This window comes from Mirounga angustirostris, unplaced genomic scaffold, assembly GCF_029215605.1.
Source record: "Mirounga angustirostris isolate CCGP_5_RB_7025 unplaced genomic scaffold, mMirAng1.0.hap1 SCAF_6, whole genome shotgun sequence".
Classification (NCBI taxonomy): domain Eukaryota; kingdom Metazoa; phylum Chordata; class Mammalia; order Carnivora; family Phocidae; genus Mirounga; species Mirounga angustirostris.
In genome coordinates, this window is record NW_026991714.1 from 47074231 (window position 1) to 47093153 (window position 18923).

Genomic DNA, 18923 nt, shown 5'->3' on the forward strand with positions numbered 1-18923 from the left:
AAAGTATATTTAATCAACTGGACTTGGTGTTTTAAAAAGTACTGTAAGTAAAATATTTTAAGTCAGTATCTTACTAAATACTTTGTAATGAAGTGAACTTTCATATAATATCACTAGAGTTATATATTAAAAGTACTTTTTTCCCACTTAAGTGAGAAGTGTTTGTTAAATGAATAATTTACCAAGGAAAAATTTTTCTCTTTGTATTTTTCATAATTTTGAGCATCGTTTTTAAGACTTGATAATTTTGGCACAGAGGTAGTTACATACTTTTCTCTTGCCTCTTTAAAACATGAAATGGGGTGATTTTAGGTGAGATTAACATTCAAGTCAGTAAATTGCCATCCATAATGTGGGTGGGCGCTGTCCAATCACTTGAAGGCCTGAATAGAACAGAAAGATCAGCCTCCCTGAGCAGGAGGGAGTTCTCCAGCAGACTGCCTTTCTCTTCATCTGCACCATTGGCTCTCCTGGGTCTCTGCCTGCTGGCCTTCAGACTAGAACCACATTATTGACTTTCCTGGTTCTGGAGCCTGCTGGCCCATACTGCAGATTTGGACTTGTCATTCATCCTAATTTCACGAGCCAATTCTAGATAATAAATCTCTTTCTAGATACGTAGGTAGCTAGATACATCTTGTTGATTCTGTGTCTCTGGAGAAGCCTGACTAATACAGGAGCCAAGGAGGCAAAAGTCTTTACATAATTTTCAGACCTTAAAAATCTATGAAAATGTAAAAAAAAAAAAAATCCGTAGGCACTTGAGAATTTTCTTTTGCCAGAGAGGAACTTAATAATATCCATATGCCCATGCATCAAGGTAATTTAACCAAAACCACAGGATTTTTGGTAAGTGAAAATTCATTTCCTGTTATCATATGAGAAAAGTATGAGAGATATTCATTGATATCATTTATGCACAAATACTGATGCTATTAGGTCTAAATATAAGCTAAAACCTGTCAACAACATTTCTTTGATTCTTTTAGATTTTGAGCCAGGACTAACAGCTGCTTCTTATAACTCCTCAGTTATTTCTTTGAAAGTTATTTCAGAATGACCAAGGCTATTAAAACATCCAAATTTAGCTTTCATTTATTACGTAAAATTCGGCTGATATCATCCGAAGTGACACATGAATCTGAAATATAAATTAACTAAATATCAAATGGTTTCTTTCAGCAAAGATTACTCTTTTTTTCTCAACACTGAGTAAAAGGAAAGAGTGAATTACAGTGTCGGTGACACTTTAGTTCATGTCGTGGTTCTACGACCAATTAGCTGCGTCTGTGTGTGGACGAGGTATTCGTGTGCATTGAGTACATCATCATCTGAAAAATGGAAGTGATGATCTCCTTTCAAGGGCTGGGAAAATTAGATGAAACAAATTGAATGAAAGTGCCCGTGCTCATGCCAGACATACAGTATTTTCTTGATAAGTCGAATCTCCCTTTTTTAATGTTAATAAAAATGTATACTTTTATAGTTTTATAATTCATATTCTGTATGAGTTATAGAATCTGGAGTGTTACTAGTAGCTAAAGGCCTCAAGGTTGTTAATTCTACCCCATATTTCTACATTTAAGGAAACAGAGTGCAAGGAGGATTTTCTTTGCTTTGGGTCACAAGGTTAGTTGTAGGGAAAGCTTTCGGAGATCATGGAGCAGAGTGAATTAAAAGCTTTGGAAAAGAAAACATCCAGCTTTGAGTCCACAGGACATTACTTTCTAGCTTTGTGATATGGAAAAATTAACTTCTTTGTGTTTCAATTATTTTATCTTTAAAATGTAGGTAATAATATATACCTCATAGAGTTGTGAAAATTAAATGATACACATAAAAACAGATTAATTCATGTGTAGTAAATGCAGATGAGATTTTTAATCTCCATAGTCATTCAAGTATTTGATTATTCAATTTTTATGTACAAGTATCTGATACTTCTTTCACCTGCTAGCAGCTCAGATATCTGACTTTAAAATCTTACCTGAAAACTCTAAGAATTTACTGCAAAGCAATAATGAAAACAATGGGTTATATAAATAACGAATTCCAGTTTAGTAAGTGGCTACTTCCAGAAAATCCCTAACAACATAGACATTCATAAATATGTGTTGGGCTAGTGGCTTATGAAGAAGGACATCTGGGGAGCTGTTTTCTCAGCATTAGAGAAAGTCTTATGTTCAATTTTCCAACTTTTCTTATTAAATCTGACGCCGAACAACAGTGCAGTTCTGTGTTGTATGTTGAACAGTGTAAGCTGTTACTAAGAATTTTCTTATTCTAACGTATCTGATTTGTATTGGGTTTAATGTTATTTTCAATAATGCAATGTTACAAGTAACCAAATCAACAGGCTCAAATGCCCCTAAATGAGTTTTGAATATAAACAGTCTTCTTCCTTCTAGAATATCAGCCTTAATCATTTTTTTCCCTTAAAGCCCTTCTTAATCTTATTTTTCCAACTCCCTAGTATATTCCTGCTGCAATAGGAAAACTGATCTTTTGGTCCCCAAATCACATGCCCTTTTCTGCTTATGACTGTCTTGGCCTGACTTTAGACTCAGTACTTGGCACATGACAACAGGAAATGTTCACTGTTATTATTACATTGCCCATAAACTCAAGTCTTCTTTCAAGGCCTAATTCAGATTCCTCCTTCTCACTTCTTATCTGGCCTGCTTACAACTACTGTGACAGCTAATACTGTGTTGTGCTCCATTCACCTGCTTTATAACCCACTTCCGTTTCCTATCTTAGCTTTCTTTCCTCTCCAGACAAGTTTTTAAGAAATTAGGTATTTTACTTTATTTACAACTTAAACATTTATGTTTGAAAGCATTCTGTGCATCTAAACATACATAGGTTCAGAGCCATTTAAATTGCTCCATTGCACCAAATGCTGGAGTGTGTTTTCATGAATGAAGTCTCCAGTCTGAACCTAATTAGGATGCCTAGGCTCTTCCAGTTTGGGGCCACTCGGTATTAGAGAAGAACCCTGGATTAGGAAACGAGTTCTAGGTGTCCCACTCTTCACTTCCTACCTCCACTAAGACCTAACTTCTACAGATTTCCCTTTCTATATGTAACAGTTCTATAGTCTTTTTGGTCCTTCCGGTTCTAAAATAATAATTCCATGGATAGATGTATTTGTCACATTGGTCAGTGAACACCCAAGGATCAGGATCCAAGTGCTTGCAACAGAATGCATTCACGTCCTGTATTCTGCATTTCTGAGATTGAGTACAGTGTTCCCCTTCAGCTAGCCTGTGCCCTGGGGTTTTTCTGGGTAATGACAGTGTCATCTGCTGAGAGCAAAGCTAGAAAACCTAACAGTCTACCACCCTCCTTCCTCTTTTATGCCTAACAGCGGCTCAGTCACCAGAGTCTCCTTGTAAATGTGCCTTGATTCTATTTCTCTCCTCCTAAGCTCCGCTCTAGGGGTAGAAGAAAGGAGGAATTGTTGTCTCCCATTCATGCCTCAGAAGAAAAGAAAACCATGACTATTAGAGATAAGATAGAGCTGTCAAAAGTGGGGGGCCCAGGTGGCTCAGTCGATTGATCATCTGACTCTTAATCTCAGGGTCTTGAGTTCAAGCCCCACACTGGGCATGGAGCCCACTTAAAGAAAAAAAAAAAAAGAACTGGCAAAAGTACTTGAGCTCTTCTCTGCACATGCACTCTGTGATTTGTACATTTATTTTCCAAATGAGACTTTGTCACAAATTCAGAAAATAAAACCTGGTAACAGTATTACAATTTTGATTTCACTCCAGTCAGAACATCATCCCCACTCACTTCAGCTTCTGCTCTTCCACCCATGGGGATTTCTTTCTTCACTTTGTTTCTTATAAAGCTTTGAATTCCTTCGTGATTTAATACATTTGCTCCCTCTTTGCTCAGTCTTCTAATTTTCTTTTGCTAATAGTTATTATTGGGAAACAACATCAAACAAAAGACACCCTTACTCCCCAGCAATCTGACTGTTCTTCCACGTCAGCCTCTGTCCGTCCAGTAAATATTTCCATCCATCTGCTCCCTATTCTCTTGTCTGTCTCCCCACCACCCTTATCCTCAACAGGCTCAGAATTTTCCGGGAAGATGTTAGATTGTACTCACCACATGCCTGGTATTCTGGAGCAGTAGTTATTCAACTTTTTGGTCTCAGAAATGCATTATACTCAAAAAATATCAAGAACTTGTAAGAGATTTTATTTGTATGGGTTACACCTATGAATATCTACCGTATGAAAAACGAAAACTGAGAAAACTTATTAAAATACATACTTTATTTTAAACAAGTCCTTGTCATGTTAATATAAACGACATTTTATGAAAATAACCATATTTTCAAGAACCAAAAAAAGTGAGAAGGGCAGCACTGTTTTACATTTTTACAAGTATCTTTGTTGTTTGACTTAACAGAAAGCAGCTGGATTCTCATATCTGCTTCTGAATTCAATCCCTTGCTATATCGCACATCCTATAATTTCTAGAAAACTCCATCATAGACTCATGAAGTAATGAGAATGAACAAAGGCAAATAACATCTTACTGTTTTCATGAAAATAGTTTTGACCTTGTGGACACCCAGACAGCTGTGTACATTTTGAGAACTGTGCCCGAGGGTAGAGAGAAACCACCAGCTCTCTTGAGCAATAATGGTCCAGGACCACAAAGAAAATGACAGTCTCTCCCTCTCCAAACAAGCACTTGTGTTTTAGTCACGTTGCAGACAGACTCTGCTTCTCTCCTGCAAAAACTCTTGGTTGACTCATGTTGCTTCCATTTCCAGAATGGCCTCCTTCCCTGCCCTCATCCCTCCCTGTTGAATAACTGTGCATCTTTAAAATTAAGCTCAGGTTTCTTTTTTATTTCTGAAGCTTTCTTCACCACTTCAATTTCTCTGACTGGAATTGACCAGACTTTCTGGACCTCATGTACTCCTAGGCTGTAGCCCTTTATTTTAGGAAGGCATATTAGCATGAGCCTGGATATAGGAGTTTGTGGTTTAACTCCTGACCGCTATTTACTGGTTGCATGACTCTGAACAAATCTTCAAGGTCTTGCTTCCAGGTGCCTTGGTTCCTCACCTATAAAATAGATGCTTCATAGAAATTTTGTGAAGATTCAATGAGACAGTTTCTGTAAGGTGCTAAGAACAGTTCCTGGGGCGCCTGGGTGGCTCAGTCGTTAAGCGTCTGCCTTCGGCTCAGGTCATGATCCCAGGGTCCTGGGATCGAGCCCCGCATAGGGCTCCCTGCTCAGTGGGAAGTCTGCTTCTCCTTCTCCCTCTGCTCATGCTCTCTCTCTCTCAAATAAATAAACCTTAAAAAAAAAAAAAAAAAAAGAACAGTTCCTACCAGGTGGTAAGAGCGCAACAAATGTCATCTATCTCATTTTTATTGTTGTCATAATAATTATTTTTAAAAAAGATTTTATTTATTTGAGAGAAAGTGAAAGAGAGAGAGAGCACGAGTTAGAGGAGAGGGGTAGGGGGAGAGGGTGAAGCAGACTCCACGCTGAGCAGGGAGCCTGAACTAGGACTTGATCCTAGGTCTCCAGGATCATGACCTGAGCTGAAAGCAGACAGTTAACCAACTGAGCCACCCCGGCGCCCATATTGTCATAATTATTATTACATTTCTGCCTCACTTAAATAAACTCTATTCTCCGGATCTGCCTGTGATGCCTGAAAGAGAACACTCAGTCAGATTTATTTAACAGATTAAAGAATAGATTTTGTAGATCTTGTCTTTTTTAATAGTGTATATTTTGAAATGAGTCAGCATAAAGAAGCACTAAGAATTCTGGACCAAGAGGGCATGGGGCTTACTTAACTCCAGATTACCAGCAAATAGATCTTACACAAATAATATCAGCATTTTAGAACTTCCATCTACAAAATGAGCAAAGACATTTTTGCTCACTTTACAGGATTTTTGAGAGAATCAAAAAAAAAAAAAAAAGTGCACCCAAAAGCAAGCCCAAAACTGCAAAGGGTCAGGCAAATACAGAGTTATGGTTGTTGTTATTTCTAAATAGAGTTACTTGGTATTTGATTTGAGTAACATCTGCCTTCTAATAGACATTAATTCTTAATTTTCTTATATGAAACATTTTCTTTTTTAAAAAAATTAGATATTATCAAAGTAGGAGTGAACTTACAATTCTTTATTACCAAATGTGGAACATATAACGTGAAAAGTGAAACTAAAAGGGAATATATTTTATGACTTTAGAAATGATCTCTGTGTTTCATCACTCCAGGTGCCTGTGGTGGCCATATTGGGCTCAGGCGGAGGGTTCCGAGCCATGGTCGGCTTCTCAGGTGTGATCAAGGCACTGTATGAAGCGGGAATTTTAGATTGTTCTACCTACATTGCTGGCCTTTCTGGCTCCACATGGTTAGTATACATCTTAAATCTTAGTTATATCATGCAAAATGTTTAGCATTTATCTACCTGAAACCTTAGAAAAGAAAGGATTTAGAAAATTGAAACTTAACTTCAAATTGCTGAAATGTTCCAGCTTGATGCAATAATTTGTTTCTTAAAAATGTTTTTTAAGGCAAATTCATACCTAATGATGACTCATCATAAATTTACTCCCTTTAAGCCTATTTGTAACTTAAAATGTAGTTAAACATAAAATTAAAAAATAGATCAATTGAAATTCTATGTAAATATCACAGAGGTGAAATAACATGCTCCACCCATAATTAATTTAATCTTCTATAATTTGCTGATTTGTAATCTTTCAGCAATCGTGTCTAAGTCTACATGATTCACTAGGTATTCATTTTCTTCTCTAGGGCAAATAGAATGAAATGCAAGATACCTTAGTATATGGAAGAAGAAAAACAACTTTTGAATGTAGAAACGGAATGTTTCACTGATTCACATCTAATTATGAAATTAATCCTTTATATGCATTTAAGCTCAGCTAAATTTGGATAGAGATGTAAGACATCTGTACATAAAATATTTGTACACTGTAGATTTGCCTTTTCACAAACATTTATGAAACATGTTCAAAGAATCTACTATGTACTTTTTGGTTTGCCTAACCCACGAGAGCACACTGAAAATCAAATATTAGTTCTTCCTCAGGTGTCTCAACTATGAGTGTCACCTTATTACAAAATGTCTGACTTTGACTTACAAGTCTTTTTAATCATTCAGCCATAGTAAAGTTCATCTATCATAATACTATATTATGTATGTCTAGCATTTGAAGATTTCTGTACTTTCTCATCCTGTGAGATGGATCTGAGGTTTTTCATTTTTCAACTAAAGAAAATTTGACTCAGAAGCCAAGGGATTTGTCCAAGATCACTAGCAGAACCAGCATGTAAAGTCAGGCTTTTGATTCCCTAGTCTAGGATTCTTGGAACTAAACCATAACCTTCTCTTGGACAGCTATATGTTCTTACATAGAGATTCACGTATAAAGAATCTATAGTTTCTTAAATATTTGGAATCAGATTCTTTAACTAAGAAACAAAAACTTAGAATGATGGTTGCCACCTTCTTTGTGTGTACCCTCAAAACGATTTATCTCTTTTGAAAGAAGGGTGTAACCCATCATTGTTCTTTCCCTTGAAGTAAAGAGCAGGCACCTGCCTGTTTAATGAGTAATATGACAGAAAAACTTGGACCCTTAGATTAATTTGCCTCCTCAAGCATTTTGTTATTACTCTTCAAGTGGTTTTCTTTCTCTGAATTCACTATTTGTTAGATTCCTGTGGTCCATCACAGACTAATACATTGCAAGGAGCTTACTTACTTTCTTAAACTCATCTAATAAAGAGAGTAGGTATGATTTGGGGTGCTGATTTGAGGGTATAATAGTGTGTGTTTAGGCTTAATTAGAGCTGCAGTCATTGCTTTAGTTATGGATTTAGGGCAACATCTTCTGTTCTCCTGTCAGGTTCTAAAAACAAGTCCTGCAAAATGTAATTAAGAGAATTGTAAATGTTACAGGCCAATCATTTAAATATCACAGGCCACACATTTATATGTACATAAACTTCTCCTCTATCCTTCATTGTCTAATTTCTCCAAGATTAGCCTTCTCTTATTCCATTTCCTTCAAGGCCACTCACTCCTAAAATCCTTACAATTGACTTTCACCGAGCAACCACCTAATTTCCAAATATAATGGTGTCTTTTGAAGTTCTTTTCCTCCTTGACTCTCTGGTGGAGTCCGGGAGGATGAGGTTGGGTGTTGGGACATTTCACACAATAACTGTCCCTGTTTCAAATCCCTCCTCCTCTGCCTTTTGGTTTTTATTTCATCCTCTCTGACTGCTCTGTCCTCCATACTATCTTCACTATTTTCCCTGCTTTACTCCTAATGTGAGCTTTCCTCCAGGACTTCCCTTTTGTTCTGTTATATCTACACACCGCACCCTTGGCAATTTCACCAGCTTTTACCACTTCAGTTATTACCACCAATAATTTAGTTCATGGAACTCTAGAACATCCCAAAAGTTAATGGACCAAAAAAGGAAAGGCTGGACAATACAAAGTAGCCGTTGGAGAAGAGAATCAAGTAAAAGATGACCCAGACGTCAAGGGTGGAGAGTACTTCAAAAAGTAGTGGGTTTTTTAATAGAACGAAGCATCTGTGAACAGCTTAGCTTAGAGCTGGGTTTGGAAATCTTTAGTGGTTTTTTTTTTTTTTTTAAGATTTTATTTATTTATTTGACAGAGAGAGACACAGCGAGAGAGGGAACACAAGCAGGGGGAGTGGGAGAGGGAGAAGCAGGCTCCCCGCCGAGCAGGGAGCCCGATGTGGGGCTCGATCCCAGGACCCTGGGATCATGACCTGAGCCGAAGGCAGACGCTTAACGACTGAGCCACCCAGGTGCCCCTCTTTAGTGGTTTTAGCAAGAATCACTGAAGTAGATAAAAAGGACTTTTGACCATGAAATTGCAAATAAGAAGTGAATAGAAGATGAAAGGAAGAAAGATGGGTGGGTAAACCTACTAGGAGCTGTTTATTCTTTCAAGAAAGGGAATATAGGAATCAGGGAAGCGTCTTGGTTTTGTTTTGCTTTCAGAATTTAAGAAACTTGGACATTTATGTAGAAGTCTGAGGTAAAGGAAACAGTGTAGAAGGATAGATGGAAGATAAAGAAATAGATGGTTCATGGATAGAAAAAGATTCAGACCGAGACAGGACAGGACAAGATAAAAAACACAAGTGAAAGCTGCTCATCAGGGAGAGAAGAGATACTTCCTGAGACAGAAGAAAAGGTGGTCAGGATGATTCATGTTAATTTTCTCTTGAAAAGTATAGGTGAGAAGGTAAAGTTCAAAGGAAGGAATTCGGAAAGACTTGGATAAACAAATTACACTCTTGTGTTGTGTAAGTTTTTATATTCTGCTGACACATGACCATTACTTGACACAAATGAGGTAATACGGAAATATTTGGAGAAGCCCTAGACCTCCCAAAAAGTTTTCTGTGATCACAAAAGAGAATTTTATGTAGGACAAAGGCTTCCCTTGTAACTGCTACTACCTTTAGGGTGATTATTTCCGAAATTATTTTTGGATGATACTTGTTATTCATTGCATGTAAGTATTAGCCAACCAGTCAGCACAACTCTCTTCCCCAGTACAGCTTCATTTGTAGAATCCTGAGGGGTTATGGGCTCTTGACTGCCATGTTTGTATGGAAATACCATCTAAAGAGAAACGAGAGCAGCTCTACATCTGTAACAATAGGGCTCAGTTCATTAAACTGACTAAAATGGAATTCAAGAATGAGAACTTTCAGTTCGACAGTCTGAAGAATTCTTGCTGCACTGCAAAATGAAACAATATTAGGAGATGTTGCCACATAAGAGGTGATAGACTAAAAGATCAAGATGTAAGTTAGAGAAAATATGTTGTTTGGGGCAGGGGCGGGGCACTGTGCTTGTCGTGTTCACTAGTGGGTCTCTCCAACTTACCACATATTTAATGACTAAATGAAGATTTGCATAAGTAACTGCATTTTGAGGGGGAAATGAATCTAGAGATTTCTTTACAGTTTTAGGCTATTCACTTTACAAATGTCAAGAGTCTTCTCAAGTCATTCCAAATTTTAGTTACTTTTGAGACTTGATTTTGACACTTATTTAGGCATAGAAATTCTATATGTTTACCCCTGAGGATGCTGATTTGGCAAGTCCTTGGAAGCCTGGCACGGATATTTTAAAACATTGGCTATGTGATTTGGAAGAAGGGATTGTACTGAGAATTCCTTGTGGAATTTTTTTTTTTTTAAGATTTTATTTATTTCAGAGAGTGCATGCATGTGAGTGAGCACACGCATGGGCAGGTCGGGGGAGGGGAAAGGGAGGTGGAGAGGGACAAACAGACTCTGAGCATGGAGCCCAAAAGGGCTCAATCTCATGACCCTGAGATCATGACCCGAGGCGAAATCAAGAGTGGGACAGTTGCTCAACCGCCTGAGTCACCCAGGCACCCCTCCTTGTGGACTTTTGACATGATTTAGCTGTTAACATTTCACACTTAGCCTAAAATGCATTCATATGAAGAGAATGATGTGTCCCATCATATAAATATGTTGAAAAATTAGAGGCAGATATTTTCAGATTTATAGAGAAATAAATTGAGGATCCTTTCATTCATTACATAACTATTTATAGAGGCCCTGCTATGTCTAAGACACTTAGTTTTAGAAACTTGGATAGACCCTGTATCTCTCAAACAATCTAAGCTGTATTTTTTATAGATATTTGGTGATTATACCAGGCTCGAGTTCAGAGTAAATCTTTTTGATTTATCTTTATCACAAGTTTTTGGGAAATATTACAAATCCAATTTATGTAATAAAGATCTTTTAAGAATTTTTATTGTTAAAAAAATTTTTTTTCAGAGCATGTGTTCCATTTTAGGTCTCTCATCAGTCTCCCTTTGTTGACGTATAATTATTGTTCATTTGTCTCCAAAGAACTCTGAATCCAATAACAAATTATAATTTAATGTAAAGTGGAAGTAGTTTGATCTCTAAGAACTGAAATCTTATTTAAGACATTAAGAAAAAAACAATAAAAACTATCAGGGGAGAGGACACATTTTAAAATTCTAGTTCTGGTATTAATTGGGGGAACTGTGAACATTTATTTAAATGCATCAATCCTCTCTTAGAAGTATTGGAAGCTATTGTGTTTCTTCAAGGTAACAGCTTATGCAGTTAACCAGCCCAGGCCTAGAGCATGGCAGGGACCCATTAAAAGTTAGTTTTTTCCTCTCCCTAAAGGAAAGATAAGTCATTATAATAGGCGTTTTGATTTGAATGTCAAGGAAACAGGAGATTAAACTATGTGCTATTTTATGTACTCTTTGGTTGGATGACATGGTGGATATTTATTGCTTTCATTATTTTGTTCTCTTGGTTCAGTAGTTCAAAAAACCATGCTTTCCACATTCCAGGCATTTGCTAGTCATTGAGGCTAGAGAAGATGAATAAGCACAGTTTTCCCTGGAGGAGGTCATAATTCAGTAAGGGAGACAGATACGTAAAGTCATACTTCATGTTCAGTATGGAGAGCTGTAATACTAGAGATATTGGTGCACAGGAAGGAGGGTGGTAACTGAATGTTTATTGTCTAAATATCAAACACCAAGGTAGTATCTACTGATTTCCGGTTTCATTAGAAGTGGTCAAATGGCTGGTGGCCAAGAATCTCCACAAGAAGGCATTTACCTTAAAGACTTCTTTCTCTCCAGAATTTCACCATCAGATTTAGATGCGCAGAAATTGAGACCTACAATTGGCAAGACTTAGGATTCTGCCCAGTTTGCAATGAACAAAACAAACCAAAAAACCCACATTTGTCAGGAAAATTAGGCATTCAGAATAGGTTAGTTAAGACAGTGCATTTCCTACCTATAGATTATCATTATGGAAAGTCAAATTATCAGATTACTTGACTAGTATTACCTCCAGACAAGTCAGTTTATTTACATGGCTCAAATATGTTGTATTCATTGGTCTCTGATAGTCTAATAGGAATTACCCATTCCCAGAGGCTAGACAGTGCACCATAAGCCTGGTAGGACATCCTCCTCTCTGGATTGGGCATGGGAAATCCACTGTTTCCCCTGAGACCTCTCTTTTACTTTGCTTCCATTGTAGACCAGCTCCTTTCTGATTGATACATTCTTTCCTTAAATGGATTAATATCTTCAGTCAGATAATTAAGTAAACCAACTATTTGTAACATTCTTTTTTTTTTTTTTTTTTTAATTTTTTATGACAAAGAGTACCTGCCTTCTTTGGAGACTACCATGTAATGCCCTTTCTCTTCACTAATCATCTTTTGTTTTCTTTATAGGTACATGTCAACCCTATATTCTCACCCTGATTTTCCAGAGAAAGGGCCAGAGGAGATTAATGAAGAGCTAATGAAAAATGTTAGCCACAGCCCCCTTTTACTTCTCACACCACAGAAAGTTAAAAGATATGTCGAGTCTCTATGGAAGAAGAAGAGCTCTGGACAACCTGTCACCTTTACCGATATCTTTGGGATGTTAATAGGAGAAACACTAATTCACAATGTAAGCCCTGACTCAACCTACAGTCCTTTTAATACAAGTAGACCTTGTATATCATAATGTTTTAATAAAACAAAATGATATATTTTGTAAAAGTCACTTGATTCAGTGGATCCTATCAACAATGTTTACTGAGCACATACCTCCCTGCCAGATATAACACTACATTTCCAGCTAGTGCTCACTCATTCTGTGTAACAGTTTTGATGTATAGCGAAGTACTTTGTATTCTTTTTCTTTGGAAAAATACACATTTTAAACCTTAGCCCTCCACCCCCCCACCGCAATGGCTGTCTTTTTAAATCAGGAGATGAATACAAGTAATATTTTAATGGCAGAGGAAAAATGGAGGTTGCCTAAAAGAGAGTCAGAAAAGGGAATCACTTGGAAAAAGCCCATTTGACACATGACTACAGTGTGACTTTTCATCGGAAGATAAAGCAGGGGAGATAGAGTCTGTGCCAGGAGATCCGGGGTCCAAATTCTTTCTTCATAGTTTCATAGCTGCCACGTTGTTCTTCAGCTCAAATGTAGATGTAGCCTTTAAGGTTGTGGTTGTTTTTAGAATGAAGATAATTACCTCCCTAGAGCTTACTCTTGTTGTTTATTTGGACTCAGAGATTTCTAGAAAAAGTAAGACTTATTTTTATTATAAACATTTTAAATGTCTTGATAGGAAGTCCTATTTTAAATAGCTTTCTATCTGTGTTTGTTTCTATATTTAAAACCATGTCTTTATTTCTTTTGTGGACAGAGAATGAACATTACCTTGAGTAGTTTGAAGGAAAAAGTCAATTCTGGTCAATGCCCTTTACCTCTCTTCACCTGTCTCCATGTTAAACCCGATGTTTCAGAGCTAATGTTTGCAGGTATGTAATTTCCTCTTTCAAAACATTTCCTCGAACCCTTGAGCTGCGGTTTCTCATGAGTTTCATTAGCGGAAGATCATAAGCAATTTTAGTTGTCTGTTTCCATATATTTTCTGTAACATGAACACATTCAAAGATACAAGAAAATATTAAGCTAGGTGATTTTCTGGTTGTGGAGAATATTCCATGAAGTTAATTACTAATATATCTTCATTTAAATTAGTGAAATAGGAAATATAAAAAAGTCATGACTGTAATCTCCTCAATTTTAGTTACTCATTTCTCAAGGGCTTTTAACAAAATAGTGTGCCTAGTGCTTCCAGACAATGCATATTCTTTTGCTTACTGCTTATATTTTCATTAAATTGGACAACATGATATATGTTTATCATTCAAAGCACTGTTGTAATTTTTATAGTGCAGTACTTAAAAAGTACTAGTCCATACTTGTGGCATCTGGTGAACAAAATGCCTCATTTTGTTAAATCTCAAATGTAAATATTTGTTTCTTCTGTAGCTTTGCTTCTCGTTGGATGCTCTCAGAGCATGTGATCTCATGCTTCCGGGGGCCTTTGGCAGTCCTAATCTGCAGGGTGGAAACATTTCTCACTATAGCTGGTAGGGCTCATTGTAATTTTAGGAAAAGGACCTCAGGGAAATCAGTCACACCATGAGCTTAAAAAAAATCACTGTGAATGGCATGTAATTAACAGATTTATATCCAGAATCCTTTTGCAATTTTACAAAGTCTCACTTTTTTTCAACTGACCACTCTCAGACAAGAAGAATTTTGAATTATTTGTAAAAAGCAGTGCACCTGGAATTCATCCATTCAGATGTTTACCAGTTAGATTGTCTAAAATGTTCATCACGCTTACGGTTCAGAAATCACTTATCATATTTATTATTTTATTGAACTTTTGCTACAACTCAGGAAGTGAGGTATTTTTATCTCTGTTTCATAGAAGAAAAAAAAAAAACCTCAGAAAGATTAAATGACTTGCACATTGCCACACAGAAAGTAAGTAGCAGAGCTGAGATTTATTCTCAAAAATCCTTTGTTTTATAAAAATATTGGTTTCTCTGGTTACTGACTGTGTAGAACGTAGTAAGCCAGGTGCTAAGCATGAACTTCCCTCCCCACCACAGTATATTGCCCCCATTCTATCAGGCCTTATAATCTGGGAAATTTACAATAATTATCAAAGAAGTTAAGGCACAAGAAAGAAGTTACTATGCATTGTTCCTTGACCAAGTTACATGACGTCTTTTAGTCTGCTTCCACATCTGTTAAATAAGGATGAGCCTATCATATGTTTCTCTAAAAAAATGATATAAAGTATTCAAAGTACATAAAACAGTGGCACGCCCAACTTAAGTTTAAGTAAATCTTAAAAATTTAGTGCTCTATGAAAGCTGTATGAGAAATCAGAGGTCTGGATCTTAACTATAAATAGGTTTTATATATGAAAGGCAAATTTATTTATTGAATGGGGGTAAAGCATACATTCAGAGTCTGGGGTAACCATGGCATGCCCAGAAGTAATAAGGTGCAAGATCTTGATTGTAATGAAGTTCATAAAGAGAACTGAAGTTTATTCATATAGGAAAAGTAAGTGCCATGCTGAAATCGGTTTTGTTTTGTTTTTGCATTCCTACAGCTATTGTTTTGTGAGGTCTTGGAATGTTTGCAGATAGGTTGATAAATCCTACTAGTATGCTGGTCAAGTCTGTGCACAGCCAAATAAGCCATTTTACCCCAAAAGCACTATGATATAGTCAAACAAGCACTAGACTAATTTGGAAGCCTTGTCTTATTTCTAGGCTGAAATACCTTAGGTGGGTCATTTATCTCTCTGATTCTTATTTTCCTCATTATTAAAAAAAAAGGATATTAATAAACATCAGATTTATCTTACAGAGCTATTAAGACAATCACACGAGGTAGGCAGAAGATGGAACATCATAAAGAGACATAAAATACAGTGTCATTACTATTGTTATGATTGTTATGACATTTTCATAGTCACCTTTTTTTATTCTGATCTTTAAGGCAGTAGCCACTGTCAGTGGAAAATCTGACCACAATCGTTAAAGAACAAGTGAATGTTTTGGATTCATCTAGAGTGGGACAGGCTGTTTTATGTACCTTTTGACCTTGATGTGTCTGATTTGGGCCATCTGCCTGACTGCGATATTGTTACTGAGATGAGAGATACACCATTAACCTTCATTGTTAAGCTTTTACAATAAGGAGGTTCAAAGCTATTTCTTCCAACAGAGTTGGACAAAGCCATCAAGCATTAGTTATGTGGATCTTGTACCCAGATAAGAGATTCAAAGGTGTTATGTTATGAGCTTCAAGTAGCTTGGGTTATGGGGCGGGGGGGAGGGGGGGCAGGGAGGGGAGAGAGATGTCTGTATTACTTTAAAGTTTGCTTAGATTAAAAAATGGATATTCAGGGGGAAAAATTTTGAAATATTATCTGAATAATATTTTTAAAAGTCAAAGAACCAAATTATCTTAGCTTACAGAAGTTTTTATCAACTTTATTTCCACAATATCAGAGAATGTTTTTCTTCCCTTTAGAATAATTTTAAACATTTTCCTCTTTTGAAGATTTTAAACAAATAAACACTAGTTGTTTAAACTGTTAAATATTTTTTGATTCCTTCACTTCACTACGGTGCTTTCATTTTTACATTTCCATTGGTAATAAATTGCATTTATTGAGCACAACTTACGAACTCAACATCGTGTTAAATTCTTTGACAGATACTATAAGAGTAAAAACATAGTATTATTCCTCAGGAAAGTTACAATCCCATTAACAAGACAAAAATAAAACATGGAAAATGAATGAGCCGTACACATAGAATCTTACGATCTCTTAAAGTGTGTAGAACTGACCTAAGAGTAAGATATCATAGAGCTTTAGTGCAATCATAAGAAAGACTTCATGTGGGTGATGGAACTCAGTTTTCAGTTGAACATGAAAAGGTCTATCAAGGGAGGTGAATGGTCCTCTTTGTGTGAAATAGCATGAGAAAATGCTCAGAAGGGAAGCCAAAGGTAGGTCTTGGAGAGCAGTAAAAAGAAACTAGCCTTAGTATGAATTGGTGAAGGTAGGTGGTACATTTGGGAAAACTATTAGTGCCAAGTTATAGAAAGATTTGAATTCCAGACAGAAATCTTTTTATTCAACGATGATGATAATGGGAAATTCGGGGCAGGGCAATAAAATTGTTTAAGTAGTGTTTCTGGAAAAAAAAAAGTATTTTGGTGATTCATATGGGTAGATTAGCAAGGAAAGAAATGGGAAGCAACACTATCACTGTGCGTTTGTAATAAGGGCCTGGAATCAGGGAGATCCTGATAGGAAGAGATGAAGATGGATGTGAAAAGCCCAAAGGTTACCAGTGAGAGGTGGTAATGAATGGGTTTGATTGTGAGTGAGTAGAAGTTTCAGTTTAAAAAACTTCCTTTTGGGGGCTATAATAGCGTGGTTTACGGAAACAGGTAAGCTAGACTGGGAGGAAGGATGATGAGTTCCTTTCCAGGTAAGCATAGTGCAATGTGATGACAGTATGTCTAAGTATAAATGCGCAGCAGGAAGTTGCAAACAAGTAGATGGAGGTACAAGAGAGACGTTCAAGTTTGAAATGTGCGAGTCAACAGCAAAAAGAATAATAGTCACATACTACTACAGTGGGTCCTTCAGTAAGGGCTAGAGAGCAAGCTTACCTTGAGAACGTCTGTAATTACTGTGTGCGCACACCACAGCATTAATAAAGAAGACATTAGTCGAGAAATTATTGTGTTTCAGTACCCAAGATAAGGAGATGAAATTCAGAGATGGGAAATTACTTGTAGTGATACAGAATTTTCCTAGCAACCTCTGGTTCATTGCTAGTCATGTCTCACTTAACTCCATGTGCATCATTGTAAAGCACACCACTTTCTGATGAAAGGTATATGTGCCACTTGGCTTTGATTTGAAATGAATTATAATGTGTTCTCATCCCAACTGTGATTTCATAACTTCCTTGACAAAAGTAGAATGTAATGATCTGCCACAGAGTAAACAATAAATATACGTCCACAATCCCTTTTCTAAAACTTTGGGGATAGATGTTTTGGAATTCAGAATATTTTAGATTTTAAAGTTAAAAAAAATACTTACATTGTATATTACATAATACCGCCCTGAGATCTCATAGTCAAATAGAGTGATTTCTCTAATAGGATATGTCAATATTCATATTTAGTGAGATAGATTAAAAAATCAGCCTCGCATCATTTCAAGACTTTTTCTCTGCTGAATGAATTCAGGCCAGATTTTACCACCAAATGAATAGCAGAAAAATTTGTGGATGTTTGAGTTACTTGGGTTTTGGATTGTTTGGATAGTCATGTAATGATTTCAGAAGGGGGGGGATAAAGGAGAGCAGAGGCTTTTGGGTTAGGCAAGGGTGGATGGTTGTGGGACTTTACAGAGGGTGGCCAACGAAATTGGACCTTGAACTAAAGGTTAAGAAGGAGCAAGCCTTGTAATTGCATAAGGTAATAGCAAGCATAACGGCAATGAGATGTCATCGAGCTTTCTCTTTGAGGAACAGTAGGAAGATTTGTGTGGCTGAAGTGGAAAGAGCAAGACCAACATAATGGGAGGTTGGTTAGGACATGAGGTCAGGGAGCACCAACAAGACCATCATGAAGCCTTGTTGACCACATTTTTGTGTTTGGTGGAATGGGAAGCCATTGGAAAGCTTTCAACTGGCATTAGTGTGCTGTGATTTCTATTTTTAAAAATTCAGTCTTGCTACAAGTATCAAAAAGATAGCAGGGGAATAGAGAAGAGATGTTTTAGAAGACTATTGTGGAGATCCAGGGAAGAGAGTATGGCAGCTTGTACCGGTAAGGGTACAAACGGATGGTGGTCCACGGTGGACAAATGGTAAGTAGCCTGTTAGTAACCATATCTGGTAAGAGAGCCTACGGAACTTGAGTTTTTGTATATAAGATATAAAGGGAAAAGAACGGTCAAGGATAAAATATGAATAGTGGCATGAATATCTGAAAAGTAGTACCATTTACCAGGAAGGGGAGGACTGAGAGTAGCAAGTGAGGGAAGTAGAAATTAGACACCAGGAATTCTTTTTGGATGCATAATTAGACACAGTGATAGCCATGGATAGACATGAAATCTAATAGTGGCTACCATTTATAGAGTGATTAAAATGCGCTATGCCCTCTTCTAAGTTCTTTACATTTCTTTTTTTTTTTTTTTTTAAGATTTTATTTATTTATTTGACAGAGAGACACAGCGAGAGAGGGAACATAAGCAGGGGGAGTGGGAGAGGGAGAAGCAGGCTTCCCGAGGACCAGAGAGCCCGATGCGGGGCTCGATCCCAGGACCCCGGGATCATGACCTGAGCCGAAGGCAGACGCTCAACAACTGAGCCACCCAGGCGC

General features: G+C 37.0%; 1 protein-coding gene across 1 annotated transcript in view; it reads left to right on the forward strand.

The window, feature by feature from the left end:
* Positions 1-18923, forward strand: part of PLA2G4A (phospholipase A2 group IVA) — a 153174-nt gene that overhangs the window by 93124 nt on the left and 41127 nt on the right. The window contains exons 9-11 of the mRNA XM_045877356.3: positions 6271-6407; positions 12359-12581; positions 13333-13447. Coding sequence (XP_045733312.1) covers positions 6271-6407; positions 12359-12581; positions 13333-13447 — 475 coding nt within the window. The remainder of the gene's footprint in view (positions 1-6270; positions 6408-12358; positions 12582-13332; positions 13448-18923) is intronic.